The 12,330-nt window shown below is 49.2% G+C and overlaps 1 protein-coding gene across 2 annotated transcripts; it reads left to right on the top strand.

The window, feature by feature from the left end:
- Window positions 1-5,161: 5,161 nt before the first annotated feature.
- LOC148108940 (IQ domain-containing protein F5-like) lies at window positions 5,162-6,990 on the top strand. Of its 2 annotated transcripts, XM_087866642.1 has the most exons (4): window positions 5,162-5,179; window positions 5,360-5,509; window positions 6,054-6,055; window positions 6,519-6,990. In XM_087866642.1, exons 1-4 carry the CDS (start codon window positions 5,162-5,164, stop codon window positions 6,988-6,990), a joined length of 642 nt encoding a protein of 213 aa, XP_087722768.1. The 2 variants fall into 2 exon arrangements, with proteins under 2 accessions (XP_087722768.1, XP_087722769.1); XM_087866643.1 differs by lacking the exon at window positions 6,054-6,055 and having other exon boundaries at window positions 6,556-6,990.
- The last annotated feature ends 5,340 nt before the right edge of the window (window positions 6,991-12,330 follow it).

The following is a 12,330-nucleotide window of genomic DNA, read 5'->3' as shown; positions in this document are numbered from 1 at the left end:
GGCAGACTTTGGTCGTGTCTCAGATCAGCCCCATCTCTCTGATCACGGTCTCTCTGTCTGTCTCTCTGACACACACACACACACACACACACACACACACACACACACACACACGTGCACACACACACTGTTGGAGATACGACGTGGATGTTCCTACGTCATTACTGATCATCGTGGCAGTCCCATCGATGATTATTGCCCCCGTGGTGGCCTGGGTAGACTTCCCATTGCTGCGCTGTCCCCACCTCCTTTTCCTTCCCACGGGGGCGCCCGCACTGGCACAGCTTGTCATCACCTCTCCCCACCCGTCAGCTTCCCTTCTTCTCTCCTCCATTATGCTCAGATACCACTCTATTCTTCTGCTTCTCTCTCTTCTCTTCAACTCCTGTCTGAATTAGGACTCTTCCAGTCGCAGATGATAGAAAACTGACTTGGCTTAAGCAAAAAAGAGACTTCCCTGCTCTACTTAAAAGTTAGGGGGTGTATTCATTTATGTGGCTGGCTGGAACAAATCGCCACAAGTGTGGGAGCTTAAAACAACAGAAATGAGGCTGGAGCCTGAAATCGAGGCATCAGGAGAGCCAGACTGCCCCAAGAAGCTCTAGAGAATTCCTTCCTTGCCTCTTCCAGCTTCTGCTGTGATCTCTGCCTGCCTCTTTGCGTCGCCTTTTCTTCTGTGTCTCTCTCAAAACTCCCTCGGCCTCTCTCTGAGGAGGCATGCGTGTGATTGCATGTAGGTCTTACCCACATAACCCGGGATAAGCCCCTCCTTGAAAGACCCTTCACTTAACCCCATCTCTTACTGCACGAGGTAACCTTCCCAGGTTCCAGGGATTTGACGTGGTTGTCTTTTGGAGGCCCATATTTTGAGGGGCAAATGTGGCCGTTGCTGCACCTAGTTTCAGGGCCCCAGGCAGTGTTACCAGGTCCCTCCTCCATTCCTGTTACCTCTCTATGGTCTGCAAAGCCGGATGGAGCTTGAAATAGAGAAGGCCATGACACAGGATACCCTAGCCCACCCAACCTGATGGCCACTTTTGGAAATCTGTGACATAGAGGGCGGAGACTGGGTCTAATCCGCCCAAGGGCTCTGCTCCTGATGACAGAGCTGGAAAATCTCCTCTCTAAAATAGACCCTGGGGTTCAGTCTCAGTGGGATACGCATAGGGACAGGTAGTCTTGTCTAGCGCCTGTCCCCAGGGAGTACAGAATTTGGGCTGTATTCTTCCGTGGCCCCTGAGCGGGCATCTTCTGCACTCAGGGTAGGACAACAGAGAGTCTGGCTGGAGCCAGAGCCAGCCGGGAAGGCCAGGGCGGGAGGCCTCCCTCCCCAGGGGCTGCAAGACAAAGCCTTCCTCCCCTCCCCTGGCCACTTCCTTGGAAAACCAGGCATGGGAGCCATAAAATAGCATCACAAAAACTCCAGTCATGTTAGAAAGCATGATAAATGTGAATTTGCAGCCTTCGTCTATTAAAAATGCAGACTTTCTTGCTGAATCAAGAGACCCCTGTATTTTGTCGCCCCTGCCGCCCCACCTCTGGGTTCTGTGCCTTAGGTGTTGGGGGTGGGGCCGCACTCCCCCTGCTCTCCTGCCAGCCAGCCGCTCCCACCCTCCCCTTCCCAGGGTGAGCCACTGCAGAGGGAGCGCCAGGCCCCAGCAAAGCGCAGGCTCACAGGGGGTGGAGAAACGAGTGACCAGAGACCCTGAAAACAGAAACAGAGGGAGACCGAAGAAGTGTTTGAAGAGCTCCTCCTGGACCTGTCTTGCCTCTGCAGCTTCTCTTGAAGCAGAAGACTCTCAGCCCCCCAGCTCTGCAAAGCCTGGAGACAGCATACCACCTGCCCCAGCAGGACACAGCGGTTCGCCATCGGGGGTGTGAACTCACTGTTAAGTACAAGCACACAAAAGCGAGCAAAGACGTGGAGAGCTTCCTCCAGGAGGATCAGGCCGCTGGCGTCTACCTCTCCGGGGAGCTGATGGTGAGCGAGGGGGCCAGGCAGCGGCAGGTCGCCCGCGGGCGCTTTGAGCTGACCGAGGAGCTGAGGTGGTGGCCCAGATGTTATTCTGAAGAGGAGAGATCACAGTCAGATTCTTCCATGCATCTACTCCTAGCCCTGGTGGGACCAGATCGCATGGACCCTGGACATCCAAGGAAGGGTGATGGGGCCGCTAAAGCCACCGGCGGGCGGCAGCATCCCCGCCTCGGTGCTTCTCTTTCCAGAGGCTGCCCGGCCTGGGGCTCGCTGACTGCACGGTGCCTGTGTCCGCTGCCCCGAGCTTTCCACCTCAACATACCCAATGCGCATTGGAGCTCTTCTGTGAGGTGAAGGCAGTCCTTTCACACAAACGCTGAAAGCTGTCTGAGATACGTGGGAAAACCTGCTGAACGTTTTGCATAGATCCCCTCAGCATACGCCTGGCCTGGATATTTCTAGAATTCCAGGAAGTCACAGAGATTCTGTACACCGGGACCCGGGAACACCGTTTCATATTCTTCTCTGGGTCATTTCAGAAAGATTCTGCGGAATTATTTTGATCGATTGGTCTGTTGTCTAGATGTTTCCAAAGCGTTAATACCCTTGGTAAAAGAGCAGGGTAAGAATCTAAGATATGTTCATAAGAAAACATAATGGATTACGATTTTTGTGGTCCTGTGTGCGTCTGAATTTAATACTGTTTTAAAAAGAGAGAAATGCTGTTGCCCAAAGGGTATTCTCCGCAATCTGGTACCGTCCCTCCCCCACCCACACCCACACGGGACTTGTCGCTCTCCCCGGGGAGGGCGCGCTCCTGCGCGGATGGCCTGCCCCGGGAGCCAGTGGTGCTGTCACCTTTCCTGTGCGCACACACACAGAAACCAAGCTCCCCAGCACTGTCGTGGGGAGGGGGTGTGAAAACACGAGAAACTGTTGTGGTCGGGACAGTCCCAAGATGAGGGGCTGAGCTGAACGACAGGGACCTGGAGCCTGGCTCCGCATCTGGCCTGTGGGAGGAAGTGTGGCTTCCATCAGCAGCTCGGGGCCTTCAGAATTCTTTCGGTGACTTCTTCTAGAAGGTTTCCTGGGGGTTTGCTCTTCTCTGTTACATGAGCTCTGCCTAGGATCGTATGTTCTCTGTTTACTATAGTGGTACGAGAACCAAATTCTGATTTTTGAATTTGAATAAATATAAGAATGCTGGGGAAAAGAAAGACACCTGTACTTTGTGAACAAAACGTGATGAAAAGTTGAAAATAAGGCAGCGGATAAAAATAGAGCAGGGGTTACACTTGTCCAATCACTGTGTTGTACGCCTGAAACTAATGAACCTGGGTGTGTCAACTGTGTCTCAATTTGAAAAAAGCACGTATCATCCAGGAAAGACTTCCACTTCAGATAATGGTGTGCTGAGTCGTTAGGATTCATCCTTTTGCTGAGAAGAACTGGAAAAGCTGATCTAAATATATATATTTTTAATTTCTGCTAGAATGGGCGCCTGGGTGGCTCAGTCAGTGAAGGGTCTGCCTTTGGCTCAGGAAATGATCCCAGGGTCTTGGGATCGAGTCCCACATCGTGAGGCTCCCTGCTCAGCGAGCAGTCTGCTTCTCCCTCTGCCTCTGTCCCTCCCCCCTGCTCGTGTTCTCTCTCTCTCAAATAAATAAATAAATAAATAAATAAATAAATAAAATCTTAAAAAAGTAAATTTCTGCTTGAATGAATTGAAAAGTAACAATATAGTAAAAAAATTTCTGGGCCTAAGATCTAAACTAAGAAAGAAATCAGGAGATGCAAGCCTGGCATTTGGGAGTGGTCCAACACCTACATCTCCAACCGGATGCTTCCTTGCCTTCCCCAACCCATGTGTCCCAACATCTTCCCGCCTCTTCCAGCCAACTCCTATCTTCCCCACCCCCTATTACTAACACCCTGCACCCTCAAATGGCCTCCTCCTCTCTACATACCCCCTCTTTGGGCCTTTATCAAGTGCTTCTTAATGGTGTTTGATGAGTTTTCATGGTTCTGTATTCCCAGGTAACCACCACCCAAAACAAGATATAGCAAATTTCTCTTTCTTTGTGCTGCTTGTTGACAATACCTCTTATACCGTACCCCAGATGTAAACTCTATTTGGAATTATTCTACCTATAGTTTCATTTTGCCTGTTTTCTTTATATAAGTGGAATCAATCCTGTAAATGCTCTTTGATGTCTGGCTCCTTTCATTTAGCACAACGTTTTTGAGGTTCACCTGTGTTATCATGGGTGTCAGTCGTTTGCCCATTTTTATTACTGTGGATTATTTCCTTAAATGAATGTACCACAATTTCTTTGCCTAGTCACCTGTCGGTAAACATTTGAATTGCTTCCAGCATTGACCTCTTTGAATAAGGTTGCTATGAGCATGCATGCACAACTCTTTCGCAGACATGTGTTTTCATCTCTCTCGTATGAATATCTCGGTGTAGAACCATTGAGTTATAGGGTGGATAGATGCTGAACTTCATTAGAAACTGCCAGACCACTTTACACAGAGTTTCTGGTTCTTACCTTTCCACCAGCAGTGTTTCACGAGACTCAGCTACTGTCTGTCTTTGCCAATATTTGGCGTTGTATTTTTTATGTTAGCCATTCTCCAGGGGGTTCGGGGGGATCTTACTGTGGTTCTGACATTCCTTTTCCTCGCGACTGGTGTTGGGGATCTTTCCATGTGCTTCCTAGCCATTCATAAATTTTTAGTGAAGTGCTGGTTTAAGATGTTGCTGCAGACTCATTCTTTCTAACCATTATTTGGTTCCATTGTTTGAAATGAAATGCATCTAACCAAATGCTCTCTTCATGGATGTTTAAATTGTCTCGAATGTATGCCTCTACACACTTTGGTGTCCATGGGCAGTATTTTCTGTGTGCTGCCTTTGTTGCCAAATTTGGGGCATTTATAGTAGGAAAGAGTGAGCAAGGACTTCCACCTTTTCACCAAAAAGAACTCAGCTGTCGAACCATCCTGGTGCCCGAGTCATAGGTGCCCTTATGACATCACATCCCTGTCCCTTCCTCCCCTCTTCCTGCCAGGCTGCGGCCGGGAGAGTACAGACCTGGGAGCAATGGAACCGTGAAGCTCCTAACCATGGGGAATTTAGGGGATAACAGACCTGAGGGGCTTTGAACCATCTATATCCAAGCCATGGGCATTCGGTTTTGTGTAAGAGAGAGCCACCCAAAGTGGCAGGCAGGGGAAGGCGGCTTCCCCCAGTTAACTTAGGATGCGAGTTCTACACCTAGGGACTCTGGGCCAGGCAGGAAGTTGAGTATGCAGTGAACTTGGCACAAAATTGTACAGAGAACACCTACCGATACCTTTCCCCTCTAACTCTGATTACAGAAGGATGGCCAGTTTTGTGAAATCGTAATAGAAGACGTTGATGAAACCACATTGCTGAAAGAGAAAGAGAAAGAGAAAAAGAAAAAGAAAAAGAAGGAAGAGCCTCCACCCTCACCCCCTCCTTCTCCACCTCCACCCCCTCCACCAAAGGTAGGTCAATGGAGGCTCTCAGATGGAGGAGGACTCCTATTCGCAACGTCTCTGAGGCAAGTCACCCAGGAGTGGTGGCTTGTCTTCTCTGTGCCCCCTAGCATGGCATGATCCTGGAATCTGTCATCTGAACGGGTTCCATTTGTGAGTGAAAGATAGTGCTAGGAATGATTCCTCAGGAACAATAAGCATGAACCAGAATGTCCCAGGCCAATCAGGATGAACAGTCGCCCTATCCAGAGCTGGGATGAGTAGGGATCCCTACTTGTTCCAACTCATTCTCAGTTATCGTCTCCTCCTACTTCCTTCTCGGTCAGAGAAAGGTGGGTGACTGAGGCACAGACACTTGGTTGGAGGGAGGGGAACCCCTGACAAGTGGGAATCAGACCATGCCAAGCTGGGCAGTGGGGCAGTGAGGCTGTGTTTGGGGAAAACATTGCCACGTACGGGGAAAGCTGAGTCTAGAACTGTGGGGGGGGGTGCGTGTGTGCCCATGTGTGCATGTCCGCGTGCTAACTGAAGTGTAAGATGTGAGAACCCAAAGAAGTGAAAGTGAGAGATAAAGGAGGAGGACTCCACACTGTGTGGAGCAGGGACACTTCCAATGCTGTGACTTGACGGAGCGACACAGCAGGTTGTGGGTTGAGCTGAGTCAGGCATGAAAGCAAACCGAGGATGCCGCTTCTCCAGCCTCTGGGGTGCAAGGGAAGGCACATGCAGCCCAGGTAGGGGGCCAGGCCCTGGTGGAACATGATACATGGCATGCTTGTTCCAGACAGGCTAACCAGGTCAGTGTGATGGCAGGATGGCTCGTGCCAGAACGCTCCATTTTACAGATGAGGAGCCTGAGCCTCGGGGGCAGTGGGATGTGTCCCAGTCCATTAAGAGAGAGGGGCAGAGATAGGACACCTCTCTGGTCTACTGGCTCCCTGCCCAGTGCTCCTGAACTTCTGAGGAAGCCCCTCTTGGCATGCCTTGGAGCTGAGGTGGGTGGGGAATGTTCCCTGAGAATCCCTTCTTTATCTTGGCAACCTCTCCCCTCAAAGAAAAAGAAGCGCCCTGACCAAGAGCAGAAAGCCATACAGATCCAGGCGTGGTGGCGGGGCACTCTGGTGCGCAGGACCTTGCTGCACGCGGCGCTCAGAGCGTGTGTCATTCAGCACTGGTGGAAGGTGACGATGACAAAGCTGCTGGAGAAGAGAAAACGAGTAGCCCTAGAGTCCTTCTCGCAGCAGGAACGGGCGGCAGTCAAGCTGCAGTCCTTGGTCCGCATGTGGCGCATCCGTCAGCGGTACTGCCGTTTGCTCCATGCTGTCCGCATCATCCAGGTCTATTGGCGCTGGCATAACTGCCACACCCGTGGCTTTTTCCGTGGCAACTATGACCTCACAGCCACCCATCTAGGTCTTGAACTCGAGATTTTTTTGGGGTCACAGATTTGTCGGATTACAGACAGCATCCCCTTCCCAATAAAGAACTGATCAGGTCTGCTCCAACTCTGTGTCACCGGGTCTCTGTCAGACCAGCCCCAGGAGGGCCTTGTGTCAGCAAAGGGTCAGGGAACATGATGGCAGAGGCTGGGCCTGGCACGGTCAGCTCTGAGAAGTGGTGGAGGTTATCTGGGGTTCCTGGAGGAGGATTCTGGGCACCCCGTGCTGGATGAGTGGGGCCTGTCATTGATTAGCGATGTCTGCCCTGGGTAGGAGAGTTGGGGTTGCAGGGCTGCCCACTCAGCCAACTCCAGGGAGACGCCTTCACAGTGTGGTCCATGCAAATGGCGCCCCCTGTGGTCGTGCCACGTGGAGGCTGTGTCATCTGATGCTCTTCATTCTTCAGTGTCTTCCCATTAAATTTAGAACATTTCCAAAAGCCCTCCTGTGGTCTCCAGAAGCCTGCATGGTCTGGCCTTGGCCATGTCAGCCTCTCCATGTCCCTCCTGGCCACCTGCTCTTCAGATCCCCCCCCCCCACATTCCCATCTCAGCACTTTGCACTTGCTGCCTCGCCTCCTTAGATAGCCTTTCCTAAACTGTTCACCCTATCCTGCCTTGTCTTTCCCACTGCAACAAAGGCCGTGGGGAAAGTTCTCCCTCCACTCAGCGTGTCTTTGCTCCAAGCTCCCTCCTCAGGGAGACCTTCTTTGACCACCTTATTGAAATGGCTTCCCCAGCCCCGACTGTATTCAGTACCTGACTCTGCTTTCCTGTTTTCCAAGACCTCATCCCTACCCAAGCTCATCTTACCTCATTTTCTATTTTCTGTTGCCCCCACTAGAGGGTGAACTCCAGGAGAGCAGGAGCTCTGGGTTCAGTGCTGCTCCCAGAACCTAGGTCAGTAGGTTCTCTGCTTCTCCCTCTCTCTCCCTTTCCAGTGCCTTATTGCATATCTATTTTAGGTTCTGTATTATTAGGCCATTTTGTCATCTTTAAAAAAAATCCCTTTCTGGGTTGGGAGAGACTGCCCCTCCCAGGGCCAGCCGGTTCTTAGAAATAGTGAAGGACCCATCCCAGAGCATACCTTTCATCTGCAAACGAACCAATTCAGGGCCCTACCTCCTCTCTCTTTGTCCTGTACACCCCCCAGAAGGCCATATTCCTCTGCCTTAATCATCCCACGCCAGGGACCAGGCATCTGAGGGCCCCCAACAACTTGGAGGCCACAGAAAATACTCAAACCAGCCAATCCTAAACTATTTGCCTTATCCTGCCTTGCCTTCCCACTCCAACAAAGGCCATGGGAAAAGCTGTTTTCTCAGTTCTGTCTTCTGCCACCTGACCACACCTGATGCCGACCCTGTGACCCATGACATGCAATGACCTCCTCTTTCAGACCTTGGAGTATAATAAATTTTGTGGTCTTGGACTTCTCTTGTGGCCGCACCTGACAGACCGTCACATAAAAGAACACAGAACATCAATCTAACGTAAGTAAAATTCACATAATCATTCTTAGATTCACCACATAAAATTAACCATTCATGTAAGACTAACAATTCAGTGGCATTTAGTACCTTCACAGTGTTAAGCAACCGCTATCGTCTGTACCAAGTTCTAAAACATTTTCACGGTCCTACATGAAAACCTTGTGCCCGTGAAGCAATCCCTTGCCAGTACCCCGTCCTCCAGCCAATGGCAGCCACCATCTGCCGCCTCTCCCCATAGAGTGCCCTACTGTGGACTTTTCATATAAATGAAATCATAAACTACTTTGTGTCTGGTGTTACTTCATATGTCTTTAAGGTTCATCCACACTGTAGCCTGTATCCGTACTTCATCATTTTTTAAAAAAGATTTCTTATTTTAGAGAGAGATGGTGCAGGGGTGGAGGGAGGGGCAGAGGAAGAGAGTCTCAAGCAGACCCCCGCTGAGCAGGGAACCCAATGTGGGGCTAGGCCTCATGAACGTGAGATCCTGACCTGAGCCGATATTGAGTCGGACACTTAACCAACTGAGCCATCCAGGCACCCCATGTTCTTTGTTACTTTTTTTTTTTTTTTAAGATTTTATCTATTTATTTGACAGCACAAGCAGGGGTGCTGCAGGCAGAGGGAGAGGCAGAGGGAGAAGCAGGCTGTCCGCTGAGCAAGGAGCCTGATGCGGGGGTCGATTCAGGACCCTGGGATCATGACCTGAGCCAAAGGCAGACACTGAACGGACTGAGCCACCCAGGTGTCCCTCTTTGTTACTTTCTATAGCTAGTTGATATGCCATTGTGTGGCTATACCGGCTTTTGCTTATCCGCTCATCTTTGGATAGACATTTGCATTACGTGCACCTTTTGTGCTACTGTGAATGACGCCACTACGAATATTTAGCGTCTACCCCATTTTACATTCCCACCAACGATGTACAGGGCTCCAGGTTTTCTACCTCCTTGCTGACACTTGTTATTTTTATTTTTTCAAATTGTAGCCAGCTTGGTGGGAAGCGGTACCCACCGCAGTTATGATTGGCATTTCCCTCATGATGAATGATACTGGGCATCTTCATGGGCTTTTTGGCCGTTCAAGCACCTTCGGAGGAAAGTCTGTTCAAGTTTTCAAAAAAACGTTTCATTAGGTTGTAGCTTTCTCCTGTGGTTTCAGCAAATACTTCTGTAATGAATGAGCACATGATCCTACCAGACCTTGGCTTTGTGGTTTCACCATGGTTCACATCCTACCTTCTAGAAACACCTGTCCCACCATCCCTGAATGAATCTCTCAGACAACCATCCTAGATCCCTCATACCCAATAGACATGTTATTCTCAGGCTTCTTGAATGATTATCTCTCTCTGGCAACGTTTCCACGTGTGCGTGCACATATGTGTGTGTGTGTGTGTGTGTGTGTGTGTGTGTGTGTGTGTGTGTACGTGAACTGGGTGGTGGAGGGAGGATCTATTGTTGTCTCTCCATTTCAGCTACCAGTCCTGCCCTGTTGGTTTTCCTCTCTCTATGTGTGTCTGTCTATCCCTCATAATTTTGGCTTTCACTATATAATTATCTGTTTATGTTCCTCAGTATCCTTCTCCCTCAGTCCAGGCCTTCCTCTCTGTACATTTCATAATGCCGTGTCTCCTCATCTCTGTTTTTTCAATCCACTGGATTCTGGATCTGTGTGTTTCTGGTAAAGATCATTAATAGTGAACCAGCCAATCCTCGGATACAGTTCTGCTCTTCTAGGCGCTGCTTACTCCTTATCCCTAAGAGCCTCACAAAGATGAGAGGGAGAAGTCTCATGGAGGGCACCAACACACTTGCTCCTGGATGATGGAGGCACTTACCTAACCCAGGCTCGGCCTAGGATGTGCAAGTACTTAGAGGAATGTCAGAATATTTTATGCCTATGGTTCAGGGATGAGCACATGACACAAGCCAGGCCAGTGAGTCTCCATTCTGGTGCTGTTCTGGAACTCCAAGGATTGCCAAGTATAAAGATGATGAAACCAGAACTGCTACAGGCACCACATGGAAATCGCTGAGAATGAAGCTGACACAGGGGAAAGTAGATCCAACAGGTGCCAGGAGAGAGACTAGACTCTGAGGATTTCTTTGGGCCTGGATCCAGCCATGCCTGAAGCTACCACTTACCTATACTATGGGAATTCATTTCATGAGCCAATAAACCTTCATTTTCCCTTAAGTCAGTTTGCTGGGACAGAAAGTAAAAGAATAGGAGATCTCAATAGATTAATAAACACTTAAAAGAGATTGAATTTGATGTGAGCTGGTTTTCAGAAAGTGGTTTTCAAAAATTAGTTTTTGAATTAGAAACTTGGCAGAAGGTGTGCTTAGGGAATTCTTGACAGTAAGTGTGGAATTATCTCTCGTTTAATGTGCCCAGAGGACCAGAACATTCTTGTAATGCTGTGTAGTGTGGTGAAAGGGGAAAGTGCTGTGGATTAATGGGTAAATCTTCTAATTATCTAAAACCAGAATGGCCTGAATATGAATCTAATCATGGATGGGTCACCTGTGAGCCAAATGTGGAGTCTTTAATAAACCTAGCTCAACAAGTCAGCAGGAGGGAGCTACAGGCAGCCATCGGCCATTCGTGAAACAACTGTATTAGGAATAAAATTGTCACGTCCTTCTCTTGCCCTCCCCTCGACTTGCACAAAGTATATGTGTGGCAGCCTTCACTTCCGGGATAACCTCTGAGCTCTGCCTCCTAAAGAAAGTAGGCAGTCGTCCCATGGACATCCTATTATTTTATGTGCTGGACCCTAGGAGAGAAATAGAGCAATTCTTTTCAAAAGGTAGCATACATCAGGGGCACCTGGCTGGCGCAGTCGGTAAGCGTCTGCCTTTGGCTCCGGGCGTGATCCCGGCGTTATGGGATCGAGCCCCACATCAGGCTCCTCTGCTAGGAGCCTGCTTCTTCCTCTCCCACTCCCCCTGCTTGTGTTCCCTCTCTCACTGGCTGTCTCTCTCTCTGTCAAATAAATAAATAAAATCTTAAAAAAAAAAAAAAGTAGTATACATCACCATCACGGGGTGGGCTCATTAGAGAAGATAGCCACCCAGCACTTCTGATTCAGTAGAGGGTCCCAAGAATGGGTATTTCTAAGAAGTTTCCAGGTGATGTTGTGGCTCCTGTTCATGGAACCCCACTTTGAGAACCAGTGGGGTAGAGCATAACTATGTGGTCACTGTGAACGCCAATACAACCAAGGCAGCAGAGGTTCAAATAAATTGGAATTTTATTTCTCTTTCCCAAAGAAGTTCAGAAATAGGTATCTAGGCCCGGATGGAACTCCACAGGGGGAGGAGCTCTGGCCCCTTCTAACTTGGAACTTGGGTATATACCGTCTCTAGCCCAAGGTCACTTCATGATCCCGAATGGCTTCTGAGGTTTCTTTTTGTTGTTTTGTTTTTTAAGGAGGCTCCACAGTGGTGGAGCCCAACCTGGGGCTTGAACTCAGGACCCTGAGCTGAGATCAAGACGTCAGAGCTTAACAGACTGAGCGACCGAGGCGCCCCAGCTGCTTCAACTTCAATATTCCCACCCGCAGCCTAGCCAGCAAGGAGGAAAGAGGACGAGAAAGGCACCTCCTTCTCTTCTAGGGCATATCCTTGAAGTTACACATGCCACTTCTGTCCATAGCTCAGAGGATATACAAGAGGACCAAATAAAAGGAGAAATATGCCATAGAGTTATTGATAGAATGACTTACCATTGTAAAGTTGTCAGTTATCTCCAAGTTTATCTATAAGTTAAATTCAATTCCTATAAAAATCTCATCAGGAGTTTTTGGACACTTGACAAACTGATACCAAAAAAAAAAAGAAAAATCACATTGATTGTCCACAGTCAGTCAAGACAACGTTGAAAAAAGAGAC

This window comes from Ursus americanus, chromosome 14 (assembly GCF_024610735.1).
Source record: "Ursus americanus isolate L20-20 chromosome 14, mUrsAme1.1.p, whole genome shotgun sequence".
Lineage (NCBI taxonomy): Eukaryota > Metazoa > Chordata > Mammalia > Carnivora > Ursidae > Ursus > Ursus americanus.
This window is presented reverse-complemented; position numbering and strand designations above follow the sequence as displayed.